A 22,742-nucleotide genomic window follows, 5' to 3' on the forward strand; every position below is an offset into this window, starting at 1 on the left:
GAGCGCAGCGCGCCACCGAGCCCGAAGCGTGGCGAGGGGCCGCGGAATACATGTAAAGTAATCCGCGTCCCCTCGCGGGGCTCGCTGCGCTCGCCACGCTTCGGGCTCGGTGGCTCGCTGCGCTCGCCACACTATCTAAAATCAACTCCACGCCGACGTGGATAGTGGGGGTATGAAAAGGTCGGAGGACGCGTACCGCCGCCCCTCGCGGGCTCGCTGCGCTCGCCACGCTTCGGGTTGGCGTTGATAGTGGGGGTGGCGTTAACAATGGGGGTGCATTTAACATTGCGAATCACATCGCATCGCATGCCACTTGCTGGCATGCGTTGCTATGCGATATTTAATTGTACAATCAGGGGCATTTTCCCGAAAATCACATCGCATACCATCGCATAGTACCTGGGGGTGTGCAAGGATGGAATAACATGCAAATCATCAGGAAATGGCCAAAAATCGGCCGAAAATCGGACGCAAATCGGACGCAAAATCGCATCGCAGATCAAATCGGCCCAAAATTGGCAGAAAATCGGCCGCAAATCGGCCGATAAATCGGATGCGATATCGGATGCGATTTGGATGAAATCAGGCGCCGTTATAATACACAAGTACCCGATTTGTCTTTAAAAAAAAAAAAAAAAGGGTCTACATTGAATGTTGAAAGATGTTAATGTACTTATTTTAAAATGGCTCACTATTGGACCGAGCTTTGGGGTAGACCTATTGAGTGTCTATATAGACACTGTCCTTTAAAACAATCCTCACCCACATTGTAGATAGAAGAACATTTATCTCGGATCTCTGATGTGGACTGGGTATGATGTAGTGTGACTAAGGGGGTTATTCTGGTTCACTTGGAAAGGCACAATCACTCTCTAATGGACAAAACCATATGCACTGCAGGTGGGGCTGATGTAACATGTGCAGAGAGGCCGGTGTTGCCCAGCCCTGCCATAGAGCCTCTTACACTGGTGATGTAGCAATGTGTGGGGTTCCCCTTGGCACACACCTTGGCTGCCCTATTGTAAATCCCGCATTTTCTATATATTTTCATCAGAGCATGAAAGATAGTTTCCAAAGAGAGTTTAATGTGTTTTTAACACTGTTTTTTCTTTGCTCTGATTTGATTAAGTTGGCTGAATGGGAACGGATGAAAGCTGCAATGTGCACAATTGGAAAAAGGGCAGCGAGACAATATTCTGTCAATACTGGCAGCACACAGAGGGCAGTTGTGCCATACAAGTCAATCTGTGATATTTGACAGCATTTTTCAACTTATTTTCATGCGTGCAAATTCCTGGAAACCGGACAAGAAGAGCTTAGGTGTGACTGCAGGCCTGTGAATGGGCCAAGAACACTGCTCCTTGTGCTTACCCCCATGCAAAATGTCTAGCTGATGGGTACGCCTTAACAAAGTAGTGCGGAATTAACCCATTCTTTCCAGTTACTTTTAAGACTATCCAAAATTATCTCATACACCTGTAACATTTGAGATGAATTTTTACCCTATTATTCTAGCATATGAAGGGTGACACAAAATACTATGCAATACTGTATTCTACTTTTACAATGACGTACAATTGCCCTGAATGCTGTAGCAATGAACACCGTTCCTGTAGGAAATGATTTCTACGCATTGCACTTAAATAATAAAGTTGTTTACAAAGAGGTGGAGCCAGGATATGAACCAAGAGGAGCAGAGGGTATAAATAGGTGCTCTGATTGGGCGCATGGCCACATGATGCCCCAATGGGTATGGGTTATTTGGTTGACAAATATTAAGTCGACATACATTAGGTCAACATGGCTTATGTCGACACATGAAATAGGTCGATACGCCTAAGGTCAACATGAATGGAAGGTCGACACAAGCATTATGTCGACAATGGCTAGGTCCACAGTCAAAAGGTCGTCATGGATTTTTCACTTTTGCCCCAAATGTTGACATGGTCGACATGGACAGTGCATCAGTGTACCCACATCCCCTCGTGCTTTGTGCACATTGTTCTCCCTCCACACCTAGTGGATGGTAGGGCATGAAATACCACCTGTCAGCACGTCGGCTCAAAAAAAGTGAACACCCCACAATGACCTTTTGACTGTCAACCTAATACTTGTGCCATCCTAAGCCATGCCAGTCTTCAGTAGTGGACACAATGGATGTCGACTTAACTGTGTCTACCCAATGACCGTATACCCTCCAACTCCCCTGCAAATTGGAACAAACGTCAGCCAGACTCCAGTGTAAAATCTGATTTTATGACCCTCTGCAAAAATGATAAAAATAAGTGTCCAATCGGTTAGTTGCGTTCTGCTTTTCCCCCTCACTTCTGATCTTGCCTTACCCTATCACTGTGAGAAGAAGAGGGAAAAAGGAAGAGGACAAGATAACGAGGCTAAAGGACAAGTGGACAATGATTGTTGGTGCAAGCCAAACACACAAAGAGGGGTTAGAGGTACACATGAGGAGACAGGTAATCATAATTACATGTGAGCCTACTTACAGTGTACATTGAAAGCTCTGCAGAGCCCAGTTCTCTGTGGAGGAAGGGACAGAGGAGAGGGGAATGGGGAGGAAGTGTTGGTTTATTTGCGGGCACACATTAAGCAGTTCAAGCTTGTGTAGATGACTCTCTAATGGGCTGTATAAACGCGCCGCTATAACAGTTCCTGCTTTGCCTCATTAGCGAGGCGAAGCAGGAGGGGACACCGACAAGATATATCAACATCTTGCCGGCCGAAGCGGGGGAGCGTTATCTCCCCCCTCCGGCGATGTCCCCTCCTGGAGACAGTGCATCAGTTAATACTGATCACAGCACTCCAGGGCACCACAGCACAAGAATTTGGAAGCACTGTGTCAGGGGCAACATTTGCTCCCACTGCTAAACCGCTAAGTATGACACTGGGTTCTACTAGTGTATAGGGAAATATGATCAATGCTTCTAAAAAAAAAAAAAAATCTGCAATATGGAAGTTTATTAGTCAAATGAGCACTTTATATATCTCCTATCTCTCGCTTTCTGCCTGGCCTGTGAACTAGCAGACTATCTCCATGACTTCATCTCCCTTGGTATTTCATAAGCAAGGATAGCATTTTATAAGTTACACAGTCGGTGACACCATAAATGGTCATATGAGCTGAATAAGGCCCAGGAAGTTCTACTGGCAGATTTTTAACATACCTTGGAACTTATGACAGAATATGATGTTGACAAATGCTGCGAACAGTCCAGCATGAGATAAACATTTGTCTTTTCCTTTTTCAAACAGAAACATCCAAACATTGAATGAGAAGACTTGGACAGCGCACAGCATGAGTTCTGGTGAGTTCATATCTTGTTCTGCACAATGTGTACTGGAGCTGGAAGGGGACAGTTCATCTGCACATCATGCGCTAACATAAGTGTAAGGAAACGCATTCAGCAGTTATAGTGATCATTCTGTAATATTACCAAGAATATTTCATTCAAATTAAGTACTTTTGAATGTATTACGTTTTTTTTTTAAGTTTCTGTATGTTCCACCAAAATCTAGATTGTTCTGCTCACTATGATGGAGAATCAGCGACCGCAAAGGCTTATTTACAATAGTACAGATGCACATTGTCAAGTTGGTATATCCACTAAAGTATCTTATTTCACCTTCAGTTGTCTGTTTATAATCCAGGCCTCCTCGGATGGGGGAATGAAGTAATGGGCCCCATACATCAGCAATCACAATTTATGGATTTCCAGATCCAGGGATTTTTTGGCCAGATAAATGGATTTTACAATCTATCTGACTTTGCCCACACATTACAGATTTATTTCAGTGATCGGCAGATTTTTCCATCTAAAGATTGCATCTTCATATCTGGAAAGTGCCCATACATCACCTCAATCGATTGTCATTTCAGCTGTTCATAATGTAAATAGATGAAGAAGACAAATTGGGAATGCCCACACATATAAAAAAGATCTGCAGATAATACCAGATTATTAAGCATGTTTAAAAACCTGATTAAGCAATCGATTGGCGATTTTGATTGGGATTGTGAAAAGTGGGAGCCCACACATCTAAAATTAATTGTGGCAATCATCTCCATATCTGAAAATTGTCACAATTAATTGCTGATGTATGTGGCCCTTTACTTATGATGTACGGCTGTGCACATACAGTGAGGCAGATGTATTAAGCTTGGTGAAGAGATAAAGTGGAAGGAGATAATGCACCAACTTATCAAGTCCCAACTGTCATATTTCAAACACAGCTGATTGGCTGATGCGTTATCTCCTATCACTTTATCTCCAGTTTATCTCTTCGCCAGGCTTACATCTGCCCCAATATTTGTTAGCTATGTAGCCTTGACATCACAAATGTCCCTGTGCTCGTCTAGAAGGATGTAAAGTACAACTTAGCATGTTGCTACGCATGATCTGCTGTCCCACAGTGCGTTCATCACACCAAATTTAATTACCGCCTCAATTCTAGTTTTAGTGGAACATACAGTACCTGTCGCTTTCAGATGCTTTATAAAGACATCCTACTTGATTGTTTCTGTGCTTTTTCAAAAAAATTACCAATATATTTCACATTTTAGAACACTCCATTACTGAAATCATGTGATTGCTACAGTAGATGCGTTGGTAAAAGTTGTATGCATGATAAGAGGGGTGTGGGTTGTTAGGTCGACATGGGTCTAGGTCGACAGGACATTAGGTTGACACAAGCATTAGGTCAACATGGCAAGGTTGACAGTCAAAAGGTCGACATGTTTTTCACAGTTTTTTTACCCAAATCTCGACACAGTCGACATGGACACAGTTTAAAGTGCACCGCATCCCCTCTCATTGCTTGCTTCACTCGCTAAGCTTCGGGCGCGGTGCCTCGCTACGCTCGGCTCACTATATTTTATTCTCCCACAACGCCCTAGTGGATAGTAGGGCATGAAATAATGCCTGTCGGCACACGTCGGCTCAAAAAAAGTGAAAAATCTCATGTCGACCTTTTGTCTGTCGACCTTGCCCATGTCGACCTAATGCTTGTGTCGACCTAATGACCTGCCGACTAGACCCATGTCGATCTAGACACGTCAACCTTGACCCATGTCGACCTAAACCCATGTCGACCTTGTTGCCTGTTGACCCATTGCTCTGTAGACCTAATGACCGTATCCCGATAACAGATTTCTGTTTATAACAACAATTTGCTTACAGTGTTCTTTTCATGATACAGACAATGTGGTCACCATATCAAACAATGTGGTCAATGGAATAACACCCAGTTGCAACATGCAGGATAAAGGTGAGTTACATCGATACTCATTTGCTTCTTGTTGCTGTTACATACAGTATACAACAATGGTTGCCTCCCTCTTGAGGACAAAGGATATTTCATTTTGGGCCTCAGTATTTCTAATATATTTGTTGCAGCTTGCAAGTACAGCTGAGTCCTCACTGCCACAGTTGTGTCAAAGCTACCAGGTCTACAGTGCCAAAAATGTATCTTAGTCACCGTGCGATGCGTTTGGAACACATCAATAGACTCTGATGTTGAAATTACATATCAATTTAATCAACAGTGACTGAGTCTCTACAAAGTGCTACAATGTGGCAGCCACAGTTTTTTCCCCAATGTAAGTTCCATTGTGCTCCATATACATCTTTAGTCTAACACAATATACACGTCACATAAGACAATCAGCACAGTCTCCTGGTACATTGTAGTTTTCACTCAAAAAATGACAGGCTGGCAGTTCCCAGGTATCTCACGCTGCATGACACATTGAGGCTAGATGTATGAGGGTACTGTACTATGATAGGTGTGTTCTGTGCTACATTGATAGTACTTCTATTTCTGTGTAGCTCTTATATCTCTCATCTACTATGTGCAGCAAGACATTCTTTGTGTCAACAAATACTCATGCCAGTAAAATCTACTATTGCTTATTTATCTATATTCCAGGGTTCTCCCACTATTTGCTTTCAATTATTAAAACTCTCATTCAGGAAGCTGAAAAGCTTGGGTGTGGTATGGCGGGGGGGGGGGGGGGGGGGGGGGGGGGGGGGGCGCGCAAAGAAGCCCCTTGTGGGCTCAGTTTCTATTCTCCCTCTATGGGGGTTGTGGTTAGGTAGACAGGGTCATTAGGTAGCCTGTGCAATTTACACTGCACCGGCTCACGGCACAACTGCCAGGCAAAAAAGCTGGCCAAAGTTTGTCTGGCTTTTTGCTGTCCGGTCAGAACCGGTATGTGTGACATCTTCTCCTGATCTGTCCCCTTTGAGCAATGCAATGAATACACAGAATAATGACTAACAGGAGTGTGGTTGGTGAGCTGTATTTTGTGATAAAGCCCACAATGCACACAGCTCATGGACATTACTGTCAGCAGTCTGCATTTTCCAGCTGTGGGCATTTACAATACTGTTACTATTGTGTTGTGGAACCTATTAGTTGGCAGACAGAATTTGAACAAATTGTCATTTCTTTAAATAAGTATCTGTTCATTTGTGGGATCCTCTGTAGTCTACGCTACTTATAAAGTAAAGCTACTGATCTGGAGCATTATACAGTGAGCTGTATGGTGAAGCGCTGCTTGGTTCTCAACTTTATCTAGACCGTTTGAAAAACTTGTAATTTTAATGTTGCCTGCTCACTGTAGCTTGATGTTTTCTAATCATTAGAACACAATTTTTCAGTCCCTAAAACATCAGAAACCTAGTAAATACTAGGTACTTGTGTATTATCAGGGCGCCCAAGATTTCCATCGTACAACATCGTTTTGGTCGCATCGCATGCGATGCGATTGGACCCAATTTTTAATTGTACAGGCACCCTGATGGGTGATTACTATGTTAAATGCACCCCCATTGTTAATGCCACCCCCACTATCAACAGAAACCCGAAGCGTGGCGAGCGCAGCATTGGGATATACCGGGGGGAGGGGGAAATAGATGCGATCAATGTCACCCGCCCACTCGTACACTGCCTCCTGCCGGTGCCCGCCAGCCCCTGTGCTAGTAGCAGCAGCAGTATCAACATCGTTTCTTTCTTACACCAAAATCGTATTAACCATATATGCATATTGACGGTCTGGAGCATTTAATTAGCCTCAGACAGGTGACGCAAAATACCTGAAAGCAGCTAAAAACGGGGCTGCGGCTGTGTGTTATCAGTCGAAAAATTGTCTTTTAATGTGCTATCCAATAGGATCGCCAAATACAGAAAACATAGGCGAAAAATAGCAAAAGACATAATTTTTCTGCTCCTTTCACCAGGGCTAATGGGATACCCCCCTACAGCTCTGACATACCATGCCCTACTGTAAATGGAGGACATAATGATACAAATTACATACAATTACCTGAAACATGCTGTAAAGATGACCCCCGCGTGGGGGAGCACTTGCTGTTATTAGGCATAGTGCATCTGGTTACTACCAGGCAGAAGCATCCTCCTCAACCACTTACATAAAAGCTGGCAGCCATTTTTGTGTGGCTTTCTGAAGTTCAGTTAGAGCCAGAACAGTAGGTTGGGAAATAGACATTTTCTTTGATTTACACAACCCAGCTTATCACAGTTTTGCAGATGTTATATGTAGATCCATTCGTCAACCAAATGTGTTTCAGCAAATAATGCGTTTTCTAAAGGTTATAGCAGTCAGGGCTCTGGAGATGTGTAATATTCTGTATACAACCATGTATTTTGCAGCAAAAACAAATGTCTCCTCTAACGATTAAATGTAAATGTTCTTCGCATCATATCCTAAATACGCACGCCAGTGAACCGTAATCACGCAAACAGGTTTCCTGAGTACTATTGTATTAGAATGTATTAGATAAACAATCAGGACACAGGAAAATATAAATTGTTATTTGTTTAGGAAGAGAATTATTTTTTACTCTGTTTAGAATATGGTATTGTAGAATACAACAAAATGACGTGTGTGCAGTGGGACTCATACGTCGTGTATTTACCTCACTCGTGGCCAAGAATTACCGGCTTTGGGATACCCAAGCATGGAAATCGCATTCCAACGGCATGGAGGTATCTGAAAGGGCATTGTATCCCAGAATGCATTGCTTTGCATTGTGGGCCTATTTGTCCACCCCACGCACGTTAATGATGATAGTGGTCTTTCTATATAACATTTGTCAGTTATGTGAATCTACAGTAGGTTCATTTATGCACCTGAGGGCTGCTTTTGTAAATGACCCCTAATGTGGGGAACAGTTATGGTATGCATCATAGACTGTCCCGTCATCATAGACAGTCATCCTGTTGATCATGTCGACCTGTTGATCATGTCGACCTGTTGATCATGGCACACTATTGTGTGTCGACCTTTAAACCCTGTTGCCCTTTTGACTGTCGACCTTTTTGACCCTGTCAACCTTTTTGACTGTTGACCATTAGTGGTCGACCATATGACTCTCTATCATGAGTCAGTCTATGATCAGTCCGGATATCGTGGGAAAGATTCATAAATTTGGTGCAAAGGTCAATCGTGACTTTACCAAGAAACCTAGATGTTTTCATTTAATTTGGTCAACTAGACAATGATGATGTTGGCAATATAGGTTCTGTAGCTATTCTCATTTGTAGGACTTTGGGGTATTACAGAATTGTGTTGGTAAATGTTATAAAATGCGAACATAAATAAAATGATTTCCAAAGTATAGTAACCTAGATTCCATCACTTAGTAAGTAATTGTGGGACTTCCAGCTGGTACGATGATACTCTGAGGTTTAAATAACTGTCTGTGTATTATGACTGTTCACTCATTAAGTCCATTTAGTTAATTAGATTGATTTAGGGCTGTTCCACTTCCAAATCACAAATCATTTGACTGATGAAGCATAATATATTCATCTTCCAAAAATACCCAGATACGCCCTTATTTTTCTCTGTTTAGCAGCTGACTCACTCCTTAAAGGGACACTGTTCTGTATATTTACCTTTGCTTTACTTTTTTTTTGGGGTGGAGGGGGGGGGGGGGGGTCTCTATTAAAATAAAGCCAGTCTTTGACATTGAATGAGTTTTCCACTTTAGTACTGAATTTCCCAATCCCCCCCCCCCATTTGCTATATGATTGGCTTGGTGGGGGGCCCTCTCTGAGGCTGTATTTAGCATATCAAGGAAACAAGAGTACCCAGAGGAAACCAAGCGCGGAGTGAACATACAAACACATTGTTAGGACTGCGATGGAAATCTAATCCCCAACCTCATCACTACTGTGTGTTAATGAAGGACACTCAGGGAAGGGAGAATATTGGTGAAACAAGTACCGATACATTTACACCCAATGAAAATATAGCTGCAGAAGAACTGTCAGTTCACTCATTCATGCACATTGCATCAAGGATGTAAAAGGGCACATCTTGTATGTCCAGTCAGGTGTGAGAGCTAGTATGGGGCACTATTTGTACTGGCAGTGTGGCAGTGTCAATGTTGTCAGAACAGATCAAAGGACTATGGGGAAATGTATCAGTGGACAAGAGAACCATGAAGAACATACACACCTACCTATTGTGTTTGTGCGCACAAGAGTACAAAAAATATTGGTGTGTGTATAATATATATATATATATATATATATATATATATATATATATATATATATATATATATATATATATATTACAGTAAGTGCACCTTTGTGAAAAAAAAAAAGAAATGTACAGATACAATATTTAAACTTTTGTATTTACAGCAGATAACTGTCCTATAAGTGCGCGCTCACTCTCTGCTGTTACAATCATTCCTGTGAAGGAAGTACAAAGTTTCCCTGATCTTGTGCCGATGCCAGGTACATGTTTGGAAGCAGATTAAGCGCCTTCTGCACTTCTTGCTTGTCCGCTTTGCATCCCATTCACATGACATTAATTCGAGTGCTTGTGAATTTGTCATTTTCCATTGTAATGCATCTTGGAAACTTTGAAATCATTGTATTAAGTGCATGGACTTTATGTATATTATTGTAGAGTGATGTGGAAGTTAGCATGGGCTATGCTTTACCATGTATAAATATCTGTCCATCTAACAGAAGCTACCAATAGGATTGAATACAGAGGGCATGATTCTACTTCACACACAGATCCGAATACGGATGTACTCTGAGGAGGCCATCCCGATCTCCATGTTTGCACAGGGGAGCCATGTTTTGCCATTTGTGCGCCTGTGCGGGCATGGGGTGGCGGGCACGGGTCGTGCCCATGGGAACGCCTAGCATTTCATGGGCATTCCCATGCAAATGCTGGGCGTACCCATGCTAATGGGGTCGCGACGTGGGTGCCAGGGGCGGGCAGCTGACATCACCGGATGTCCGCTGCCTGCCCTTTTCCAGTACAAGGGCACTGCAAATCTGATTCACCAGAGAGTGACTTAGATTTGCGAACGCTTGAGAAATCATTTGATGGTTGGCGATCGTTGAATGATTTCAGCCCCGCACGCAAGGCTGCGAATGAATGTTTATGCAAAACATCTATTTGCATGCGTGCGGGGACATTTGCCGTGCGAGGGTGGGGCAGCCGCTCCTGCGGGCGGTGTTTAGTTGCGAAATTCGCAACTCTGCAAGTCAACTAGAATAATCCCCTGAATGTGACTGGACTGCAGATGGAACGCTAATCTGATTATATGGGTGTCCTAATGCGCAACCTTCTATGGGATGGCATCATTCCACTTTTTCTGTATACAAGCCATGATCCTCGGCACTTATACCTACCTCATGTTAGGTGCAGGAAATCTGTCTGAATTTGGCATCCAGAATGTGGAGGTCATTCAGGCTCTCACTCAATATTGCGAATTTGCAACAGTGAGCGAATTTCGCAGCTTTGCTAATCAACCTGAATGACCTCCTGTATACGCATCTCTGAGGATAGTGAGTAACTGGCTACATGCCTACGACACACCCACAAAATGGTTATTTTGCGTATGTTTGCATTGTTGTTGCCTCCCAGCCGTCCATTTAGCAGCCGCAGAGAAATGGCTGTGCCTGTGGCTGTAACCAGCCAGGGTTTTGCGCTTGTTCCTAAACATGAATAACACTTGTATGTTGCACTGGAATTTTTGCTTCTCAAAGTGTGGAACTGTATTTTGAATATAGTTTTGGCTACACTGCAATCTTTATAGAACCCTTTAGAAATTCCATGCATTGTCTTTCTCATCCCACAATGCTTTGCTGCAGATGTTGATGCAAAAATAAAAAATAAAAACAGTTAAAGTAATAATGGCAGTATCCGGTGGAAGATGGGCTCCAACATGCATTTTTCTGTGCGGAGGAAGGGAAACAAAGCTGCTTCTGTCCTTCCTGAAATGTATACCTTCCTTTTATCTGTTCTAGAAGTGGATAATACTAAGGTATGCACAGGAAAAGGAGCAGTGACCCTCCGGGCATCCACACTGCAAGGTGAAGTACAGAAAAGTAGATCCACGCTGGACATTGAGTTGTCACCGAGTAAGTTAAATCTCATTGGGTATCTTGTGCTTTAAAACGTGAGACATAAGAGGGAGCAGTGTCTGTACTTATGGTTTCTGTCTTGAGATGTTTACAGAGCCTCGTGTTTTAGTTTTAGCAAAACTACCCACAAATGTTTTGGTTCTGATTCGGTTTTGTCTTTTTTGTAAATTTAGACCTATTTTTGTTCCTATAGTTTTATTAAAATCAGTAATAAGAATTTCCAGTCTCACTCTCCTGTGTGAAAGCGCACCTAAAATCACAAGGGAGGGAGTTAAAAATCAATCAAAACTCAAGATTCTAATTTTAAATTCGAATTTCCGAACCGAAGGGAGCTCCGAATCAGGACTCTGTTTCACTTGGATCTCCTAAAGGAATCTGAGCTGGATCTTAGTTTGAATCGGATCCCCTAACTTCGATTGAGTTGGCATTCTAGTAAAAAAATCGAACCTCTCGTCTCTACTTCTGACTGGTTCTCAGGCTCACCCCAGCCCTTCTTCACCATCCCCCACATTGTAGCATCACACAGCCCCTGTTTTCAATCATAGCTTTGAGATAAATCACTGGACCCTGACTGCACAGAGCAACACCTGTGGTCAAGTAAATGTTAGTTGAGACCTGGGTGTGAACTTTAACACGAGCTAACCGCATGTAAGGTAAGTGACTGACTGTGACCCCTACTCATTCTTGTCTTAATAAAGCTGATGGCATCACCGTGCATTGTGTGCAATTGCCATTTGATACCTAATGATTTGAGGGGGTTGCAATTAAGCAGTGACTCTCAAGACAATCGTCATGTGAGCATGAGGCATGTCATGTCTCAAGGATGTCACTGATTTAACATGTATATCAGATTATTTTGTCAATTTTATGTTTAAAATATTATTGTGAGCTTAAACTAAGGTTTTGTTACTACGAAGATGCCCCAAGTTATACTTAATACTATCAGGAATTTGTGGCAGATATGTATTTGGGGCATGCACCCTTTCTCACAGGAATGCAGGAGTATTTTTAGCAAATTATCTATTAGATCCAAAGTGTGAATAATTTAAAAGGCAATGTCAGTGAGAGGCAAATATAGTGAAACTGCCAGGTAGAGAGAGACTGAGACTGTGTCAGAGAGAGAGAAAGAGAGAGAGAGACTGTGTCAGGGAGGGAGAGAGACAGAGCAGAAAGAGGAGCAAGAAGGAGAGTGATTGCTTGACTACAGCACAGGTTAGGGGAGAAACCTAGATGGACAGGGGGATGGGCATGATAGATAAAGCCCCATCTGTAGGGAGAGATGAAAATGGCAGGTGGATAGAAGGGAGGGAGCAAAGAAGGACAGATGGGAGAGGCATGGGCAGACAGAACACCATATGGGGTGGTACAGATGAAGTGATGGGGTGTAGATGGATGGAAGTGGGCAAAGTTGGACGGATGGATAGAGCACCATATGGGGACGTAGACGGATATTGGTGGCATTGATAGACAGATGGATAAACAATGCACCATACAGGGCATAGAAGGTCAGGACGGGCACCAAATATTGGCATAGATGGACAAGAGGGGGAATAGGCCGATAGATTGACAGACAGGATGGGGCATAGACTGAGAGATGGATGGACAGGAGAGGGAATAGAACACGCACATATGGATGGATGGAAAGGGGGAATAGATGGACAACACAATGTGAGGCATAGTACAACAGTACTTATTCGCCACTGGCAGAATGGATTACAAGAACAGGAATAATCATTTAGGTGTAAGCAGCTTTTAAGTACCCTGAAGGGTTATTTGCAATAGTGAATGAATATAACATCAACTGCCAAAAAAAACTGTTCTCTATTATCCCAGTAAGTGCTGTCATTTCACATCAGCTTGTCAGAGCCTTCCCCTGGAGCTACGTATATATGATTGCCAATCACAATCTGTAATTAGTGTCATTTCAAACACTTGACATACTATGCTTTTTATAGGTTTTTAAAACTGTAGCGTGCAGTTCCATATGTATTATGTTCACAGAGCCCAAATCACATCATGTTCACAGCTTTCAACCACTTGATTGTGTTTTCCCATTTAAACTGACTGAGTCAATGGACAATTCTTCCTTTATTTCAATGAAAGAATTCTTTGTGTCCCCCAAAGGTCAGAAACAGTGAGGACATGATATGTAGCGCCAGTTACTATGGCACTCTGCATTAGCAATCTGTTGCGTGGCCGGTGCAGGATTCGAGCTCTCAATAGATGTTCTTCTTTATGGGATTATTACGTCTAACATTTTCCTTTTTTCTTTTTCATTTTTTGCTTAAATAAAATGGTGAATTGGCAGCAGAAGGTGAAGCAGGTAAGAAGACTTTAAATGGATGTATTTTCTGGAAGAAGCAATAGTGGTTCTCTCTCGAAAACCTCAAACTTGAAAATTCTTCTTCATCTGCGTAGATGACAGGCCTCCGTCAGTAGCCGAGTCTAATGGGGATTCTCAGCCCTCTTCCCTGGTTGTCAAAGGATTTCGGAGCGTACGCCCTAATCTTCCATCTGATAGCAGGACACAGGTACTGTATTATAATGGTTTTTTGCACCCATGCTATTTTATTTGTTCCTCTTCTTGAGGATATGAGTTTATGATGTGGTTCTAGGCTATAATCCAATAACAAGGATTTAATGTTGGCTTGTCATGTAATACTTCTTAAACACATTTATTGACTTTATCACATCTTCATTACAGTATGTATTTCAAATAGTTAACCTTTTAAACTACTTGACCCTGCAGCCAATGAGGAATGGATCTCACATCTGTTTAAACGTCCTTCATTTTACTTAGTTATTTATGGATCTTTGATATGTAATTAGACGTGTCTACATGATCAAACATTGTGCATAGACATGGAAGCAGAAATGTTCCAGATTGCCAAGTTAGACTATGGGGCAGATGTGTAAGCCTTTTACAGTGATACATTGGAGAGAGATAAAATTCTTACCAATCAGCTCCAAACTGTTTTACTTCAAACACAGCACAGATTGAGTATGTGTAATTCTAGATTACACTAAAGATGACATTATGGAGGGGCCGCTAAAGCTGTCATTGGAATTTCAACAATATGCAGACTGAGAAACTCTCAATTAAATGACCCACTTTGAGCATGTTGCATTAAATAAAAATCTCGCCTTTCCGAGCATGGGTGCTGGATGATGGCCCGATAGTTGGGATTCCGATGGTCAGTATACCAACGTGGGGGCATGTTCAAATGCCCAACAGTCGAGATCCCGACAGACAGGGCATATTCTCCCTTGTGGGGGTCCGCGACTCCCCATAAAGGAAGAATAGAACCTGTGGTGAGTGCAGCGAGCCACTGTGCCCACAGCGTGGTGAGGGCAGTGCGGCGTGCCTGCAAGGGGCTTTTTTGTGCTTGGCCCCCTGTCAGAGTACTGGCCGCCAGGATTCTGATGTTGGAATCCCAACTGTCAAGCCGTCATACCACACCCTCTGAGCATTTCATTGTCGTCTCCTCCAATTGTTGTGGTCAAGAGAACTGACTTTGCCTTCCATGTTGTTCTCCAGTTAGTGCCGTGGTCATTGCTCAGGAAGTATACCTGTATGCCGATTCCTCAGAGAAATGGTTTCAGTTGTGTAAAATAAACACATGACACCACAACAATGAATTAGCTCTACAGAATGAAACTGTTATGGTACATTCATGACCATTAAAGTTTTACCTTTTCCAGTGTTTGAAGAATATCAGTTTTAGGATCAGAGCTAAGCAACGGATGTAATATTTCTGCTAGTGATAACCATGGATGGCGATCCTAGTTTTACATACTTTAGAGGTTGCTAGTTTGTCATCTGGCCTTTTCTCTGTCATCGTATTACATGTTCTAATCAATGTTGAAAGGATTTTATTAGATGTATTAATGCTGACTTGAATGAACGATGAATGCAGCTCATACTGTATTGCACATAGTCGGTTATGTAAATTCTAGAACTTCTAGGAGCAGTATGATATTCTGAAAAAGTCTGTTATGGGGTTTTGTGTTTTTGTTTTTTTTTCCAATGATATGGTATGACTTCATTCCACTTGGGAGAATGGGGGTGTGAGCAGGACGACCAATTAGAAGTTGTAATGTTTGCGATTGATGCATCTTTATTGGTCTCAGCATCCCCAAATTTTAGCCAGGTCTTTGTAATGAACTACAGAGGCCAGGGAAAAGTGACCACATAGAGCAGACCCCTGGGTTACATAGAGAATAAAGCATTTGGTAGTGCGGATTTACATCTAAGAAAATACTTTGTATATGAAGCTATTTGCCAGCCTGGAATAAGAGCCTAGGAGCAATCTTTAGCCAGGAAAAAAGTGACTCATGTTAGGCTCCAGCTGTAGCTGCCCGTCTATAAGTACCGTTGTTATCTGACTTTCCAATACAGATGTCAAACTGGATTTACATAATAACCTTACTGTTATATAACAACATAACAGAATTCAATTATATCCTTGGAAATGGAACTAGAATACAGGGCAGCAAAAGTACTTTTGCCAAGCCTATAAGGAGGCGGACTAAAGGCCCCCCACACTATTTGCACAATTTCATGCGATATATTGTTTGTAAAGTGGCAAATCATATGTGCTTTCCGTCCGATCAGGTGCGCGGTCCCGTGGGTGTCGGATCGGAGCCCCTAGATCGCTAGTGGTGCACTATTAATGTTTCGGAATCGGATGGAAATGGAGTGTTTTTTCCCGCATGCAATATATCGCAGGAAGTTAGATTGGCATTCCAGTCCCCCTAGCCCCCTAATCCAGCCCATCAGATGTATATTATGGTACAATTGTATACCATAAGATATATTGCATGCGATTTATTGTGGCTAGATAAATCTTATTTGATATATCTTGCAAAAATAGCACAAATAGAACAAAATCTTCTGGAATTACTCCTGGGAAGGTCCAAGGGGAGTTCAAGGGAAATTGCACCTGACTTCAGGGTCACACCTATTGTTGTAGTGTATGGGGCACTTTAGATATAATAAATAAGAAAACCGTTAAATATTGCAATGAACTTTGCTGCAAAATAACACAATGCAGAACGCATCTGTATGAGATACAGATTCTATTAGCAAACTGTCAGATGTCAGCAGTGTTGGTAACTGTAATACCCCTTTCACATTGCACCTAATTACCGGGTTCATGCTGGTTTCTTGACAGTTCGACCCGGTAATTGGTGCGATGTGAAAGGGGTTACCGGTTACAGCTAACCGGTAGCAACACGGCAATACGAACCGGGTAAAAAGAAGGGTTCTTACCGGTTCGTTGCCATGCAGCGTCAACGGGTTAATTGGGTAGAGTGACCCATTTCCCGTTCACACGATAGAGGAGGCAGTGCTTGGAGCAGCGCAAGCTCTAAGCACTGCCTCCTCCCCCGCCCCCGATGACGCTCCGCCACACCCCCACATGATGTCAGCGAACTGGCAATATTGCCGATTTGCTGATGCCATCTGAACAGCCTGCAAATGCAGGGTCGCACCGGGACTGAACCATTTCAAAGTCCCAGTGCGACCCTGCATTTGCGGTCTGAAAGCGGTATAAATGAGCTATGCTAGAAGGAGCTTCCTCCCTATATTTTGTTCTGTTACAGCCATGACACACAGAACATCATTGCACTCCACCCCTGTCAGGCAGCGTGCATCCAGACAGATAGTTGGCAAATCCATTCCTGCTTTTATAGTTTGAGATTTCCCCTCTCCTTGTGATTCTCATTTTCTGACCATTTCTTCCTTTTTCTTTTTGTTTTCCATTGTGCCTTCATAAACCATGTAGAAATCCGCCCCTCCCCCAATCCCTCCTCTGCCCAAAGAGGAGAGCTTTGCATGGCGCCCGCACACTAACACTAAGCTGTCTTACCTAAAACCAGTGCCCATCCTGGATGGTCTCTACCTGAGTGCTCCCAAGCCTTACACCCCGCATGCCGCCAGCACGTCACGCACTACGATTTGTATTCCCACTGCTAACCAAGAAGATCTCTGTGCAGATCGCAGCGATGCCCCTGCCTCACTCATCCACTCCGAAGTACAGCATGCTGATGGCAGGCCTGTGCTGTCACACACGTCACCAGAACACCAGCCCAGTCCGAGCAGAAGCGCGGATAGCCGTGCTGCTGGAATGAATTTCAGTCATGAGCCCAAAGCCGATAAAAAGGTCAGCAGTCTATATGTAGCTTGTTTATCTAACAGCACTGGCTCAGCTGCATCTGAAAATCCCACCAGCGTTGCACATGATAGAACAGAGGTTGCTGAATTGGGAGCTGATGTAACTAAATCACCAGGCACGGACATTGTTTCTTCGATAATAGACACCGGAAAATCCCCACCTCCCATCCCTCCCAGGCCATTCTCTGACCCTGTCCCAAGTAAAGATTCTATTAGCTATGGTGAAACAGATACTTTCTGGAATCAGTGTCCTTTGCATCAAGATATGGGACGCACAGAGCCAGACACACAGCATCCTGCTGGCCGTCTCAACATGACTGCAAAGGAGCCCCACTTTACATCAAAGGCAAAACGTTCCCCAAGGGCACAGAGATCCCGTGGCATGGTACTTGTTTCCATATATACTGTATTACTGTACCTTCCATTATCTTCTTCTCTGCACTAATACTTATTGTCTGTAATGTTTGTTACTTTTCCAGTTAACTAATACTCTTATATCAGCCTTTTTTAACTTATTTTGTTTGTAACTAAATATCTTTTATATCTTATTTTCCAATTATTATTACCTTTTATTTATTCTTGCAGGAGAGTCAGGATAATGGGCAATGTTTTTTAGGACAGAAAGTATTGTTGTAGTGACTTTGTTTTTTTTTTTATTACTTTTTGTTTGTTATGATTTTTCGCTGGTCGTTTATTGTATTGCTTGATGTACCACCACAGTTGTGCAATCTCTCTTCAAGCCTCTGCCGCATGGTTTTATCTGACATGTGACGGCATGTCATGTCACGTCTGCACACTTTACGTGTACAAGTTTCGCTCCTGCGTAACGACACCTTATTTCCCACAGGATGGCACGTCAATCACAGCTCAGCCTGAGGTTATAGTTATCCCACTCATCCAGGTTAAAGTTGAAAGGGAGCAAGAAGGCACTTCCAGCACTCCACCGCCACCTCTCGTGCCCGCTGGCAAACTCTCAGCATCCCCAGAACTTGTCACCTCTAACTTGGCTTTTCCGACACTTGATGATTTTATTCCCCCTCATCTGCAAAAGGGAGCAAATCATACCCCCAGCTCTCCCAATTTTTCTATATGCAACAACCTACCACCTTGCTCTCCAAGTCCTTCACTGGTTCCACCGGTAACAGAGGACTCACACAGAGTCTCGGAACTTGATAGCAGTGGAGCCACCTTACACACAGTAAGCTGCTGATACCCTCACTATATACTCACAACGTAGGACTTCCGTACTAGCTTACTAAACCCCAACCGATCATTTCCTGCCTTCAGCCAGAACAGCATGATTAACCCTCTCTTTATCTCACATTATTGCATGGATTCTAATCAGTGGATTTTGATTTTGTCACTGAAATTGCTGTTTTTGTATTTATGCAAATAGTTCTGTACACGACATCATATAACGGTATGTGTGTGTGTGTCTTTGAACCGTTATATGGAACTGTAAATAAACAAATTGTGCAATGCGTGTAATGCCATCTTCCGCTCTCCCAGCGATAACACACCTGTCTTGCATAGTTTCAGCGACTCTGCAGGCGTCAAGTTGTCTATGTCTAGAGTGACGATGCAAAGCTTAGTTTTCTCTTCGTCCCAATGAAACCCAGGGAAGGGTTCCAGTTTCATTTGATACTGCATGTGTTTTGCATGTCTGACTAGTTACTGTCACTCTCCTCACAAGCTGGGTAGATGTTCTAACGGAGTGCAATATACCACTGAGTGAGCGCTAATGAAGTGCTATGGATTGCAGATTATTTCAGAGGAGTAAATATGAGTCACAGTTTTTAGTGAGTTTGTTACTTACCAGTGTGAATATAAATGTGATGCACTTTGTTTCCAGGAGCCTGTGGCAGATGAAATCCATGCTCCCAGTTTGAGCAATGACAAACCTTCCTCATTTGCACCAATAAGCAAGCCTTCGGTGTATCCATCAACTACCACTGTGAACCCTACCATAGTGCTACTACAGCATAACCGAGGTAAGGGAATCTTGGAAACGGGTGCAAGATTGCAGATGTGAGAAAACATTGCTCTTCGGCTGATTGGCTCTCCTATGGGTATACAGTCGTTAGGTTGATATGCATTGAGTCGACCACTGAAGTTCGGCACATATGTCGACATGGCTACGGTCGACCGGGTTGGAAGGTCAACACAAGCATTAGGTTGACGATGGCTAAGTCGGCGGTCAAAAGGACGACTTGAGTTTTTCACTTTTTTGGGGGGATTCCCCATGTGCTGACTCGAGGTATTTCATGCGCTACCATCAACTAGGGCAGGTATGTCGAAACTGTGGCCCTCCAGCGGTGAAACTACACATCCCAGCATGCCTTGCCATAGTTTTAGCATGCCCTAATAGCGAAGCATGATGGGACTTGTAGATGCACAACAGCTGGAGGGCCATAGTCTGGACACGCCTGCACTAGGTCATTGATGGAGAATAGAATAGTGTGCCGACCATAGCGAGGCACCGTGCCCGAAGCATGGCAAGCGCAGCGGCACACTTTGATGGTGACCATGTCGACACTCGGGACAAAAAAAGCGTGGAAAAACTAACGTTGACTTTTTGATTGTGGACCTAGCCATTGTCGAACTAATGCTTGTGTTGACCTTCCAGCCCTGTCGACCATAGCCACATAGGCCTATTTCATGCGTCAACCTAAGGTAAGTTGTCCTTCTGTGGCCGACCCAATGCATGTTGACCTAAGATGCATTGACGCAATGACCCATACCCCTCCTATGTGCTACACTTACATCATGTGTCACCGAGACACGCGTGTGTGTGATCATTTGCTACCCTTGTATAATTGACGCATCTTGCTTTGGTTAGTAAGGACAGATTCATGTGAGGAATAGGTGGCGGTGCCTGCGGAAAAGTCTGACTTAAGAATATTAAATATATAATGGAACCTGCAAAGCCGTATTTCCATGTAGTTTTTGCACTTCATAGACATAGCTGCATTATATAACATAGACTGTAATTGCTTTTCCTTATACATGTTATTGTTACGTGACCTCTTACTGCCCACACGCAGCACATGGGACTGTGGAATGTCACAGTTCCTGAATAAAATGTTCCCATTATAAACAGCAGATTAATCACAGAGTGCTCTCTAGGAATCCTCTCACACACACTTCTAAACACATATTTGTAGAAGAATTGTGTGTTGTAAATGATATACATTAGCTAGAATGGATAAACATTCTCACATCTGTCAATGCAATGCAATGCAATCAAGGACATATGTTTTTTTCGGTATGCGCTCGTATGAATGTAGGATTTTTGTCACTCGCAGATCTGGAATAAAGCAAGATGAATATCACCTCATATTTTAGTAATGCATACTATGTACATAGTTATAATCGCAGAATCCAGGCTACATATGTGCTTTCTGTACACGCAAAGGTGTCTCTGTATTGCTGAACCAGTGTATGACTGAGGTGGACCAGCTAAGCCGGTACTTGTGACTTATCTGGGTGCCCGATGTTGAAATTGTATGCCAGTACCCTAAGCATGCGATTTCCCTTGAAATTCCCTTGAAGAGAAAATCGCGTTGCATTGTATGCTATTGTATTGCATGTGATGCGATTTGATGCGATTTTAATATGTACAGGCACCCAGATGCCGGTTTCATATGTGAAATGGCCCCCCAGACCCCATTTTTAATTGTATACCCACCCTGATGGCTAAATGACCCCCATTGTTAAAGCCAGCCCACTATCAACGCCAACCCGAAGCGTGGCGAGCGGCGGCGGTATGCGTCCTCCGACCTTTTCATACCCCCCACTATCCACGTCGGCGTGGAGTTGATTTTATATAGTGTGGCGAGCCACCGAGCCCGAAGCGTGGCGAGCGCAGCGAGCCCCGCGCGGGGACGTGGATACCTTCACAGCTATACGCGTCGCTGCGCTCGCCACACTATATAAAATCAACTCCACGCCGACGTGGATAGTGGGGGTATGAAAAGGTTAGAGGATGCGTACCGCCGCCCCTCACGGGCTCGCTGCGCTCGCCACGCTTCGGGTTGGCGTTGATAGTGGGGTGGCGTTAACAATGGGCATTTAGCCATCAGGGTGGGTATACAATTAAAAACGGGGTCTGGGGGGCCATTTCACATATAAAACAGGCATCTGGGTGCCATCACATATTAAAATTGCGTCAAATCGCATCGTATGCAATCTGATTGTATGCAATGCGATTTGATGCGATTTTTAGGTGCGATGAAGAAAATCGGGCGCCCAGATAAGTCACAAGTACCGCTAAGCCCATTGGGCAATGATCTCCATGGTGCCTAAGTGTGTTCTGTACCTGTCCAGCAATGGCAGAGGTGTGCGTGGCAGCCAGATACACTGTACTGTTTGGTTGTCCAACCTGGTGCCTGCATCTGAGCAATGGGTCTTCCATTCAGAGGCCAGGCTGGGTGACCGGAATTACATTGCGATTGCACTGATGGAGGGGAAGGGGAGCCAAACATCACAAAAGTTCTTATTGGCCCTATAAATGACACTTGGGACAATTATTGCCAATCTATTATGTTATTTGTCCATTATATATGAAATAGTTTGTGAGCCACTGCTTTGTCTGATATGCTGTTGACAATTTTCACTTGTATTGTCCACTGATTGTGCCACTTGACTTTCTTGCTTGTTGTCCACTGATTGCGTATTATATGTACACAGTATATTGTTAAATGGCTGACCTTCTGTTCTGCTCATTTTCTGATTTGTTCATCACAGATTCATTCTTGCATTGGTCACCAGTTGAATCTTTCATTATTACTGCATATTGTTTGTATTTGCAATGCATGATGGGGCTGCTCACTTGTCTTACACATATTTTCCTGCCTCTTTTTTTTTTACCACAGAGCAGCAAAAACGGCTTAGTAGCTTGCCAGGTAGGACACTGATGCCACCTACTGTATGCTTGTTGTTTTTGCTTGTGCTTCTCTGTACTGGACATTGTCATTGGTATTGGACACCCTTCTTATCTGCTCTTTTGTATATAAGGTTATAGGACATAAATACATTATATGTATAAGTAATAAATGTAATATTATATGCTGAATTACACCTGTAAAATGTATGTAGGCACTTATGTAGTACAGACTGTGAGCTGAATGAA

The 22,742-nt window shown here is 43.2% G+C and overlaps 1 protein-coding gene across 36 annotated transcripts in view; it reads left to right on the plus strand.

The window, feature by feature from the left end:
• SORBS1 (sorbin and SH3 domain containing 1) overlaps positions 1–22,742 on the plus strand; it is a 316,704-nt gene that overhangs the window by 198,918 nt on the left and 95,044 nt on the right. For 19 of the 36 annotated variants that reach the window (XM_083148896.1, XM_083148907.1, XM_083148902.1 and 16 more), the window contains 10 exons: positions 3,268–3,320; positions 5,212–5,280; positions 9,691–9,786; positions 11,320–11,433; positions 13,745–13,759; positions 13,855–13,967; positions 17,223–17,996; positions 18,459–18,809; positions 19,464–19,602; positions 22,486–22,515. In XM_083148896.1, coding sequence (XP_083005022.1) covers positions 3,311–3,320; positions 5,212–5,280; positions 9,691–9,786; positions 11,320–11,433; positions 13,745–13,759; positions 13,855–13,967; positions 17,223–17,996; positions 18,459–18,809; positions 19,464–19,602; positions 22,486–22,515 — 1,711 coding nt within the window. In that variant the 5' untranslated portion in view covers positions 3,268–3,310. The remainder of the gene's footprint in view (positions 1–3,267; positions 3,321–5,211; positions 5,281–9,690; positions 9,787–11,319; positions 11,434–13,744; positions 13,760–13,854; positions 13,968–17,222; positions 17,997–18,458; positions 18,810–19,463; positions 19,603–22,485; positions 22,516–22,742) is intronic. The other 17 variants (XM_083148923.1, XM_083148917.1, XM_083148933.1 and 14 more) reach the window with 9 other exon arrangements.

This window comes from Crinia signifera, chromosome 6, assembly GCF_055691185.1.
Source record: "Crinia signifera chromosome 6, ASM5569118v1, whole genome shotgun sequence".
Lineage (NCBI taxonomy): Eukaryota > Metazoa > Chordata > Amphibia > Anura > Myobatrachidae > Crinia > Crinia signifera.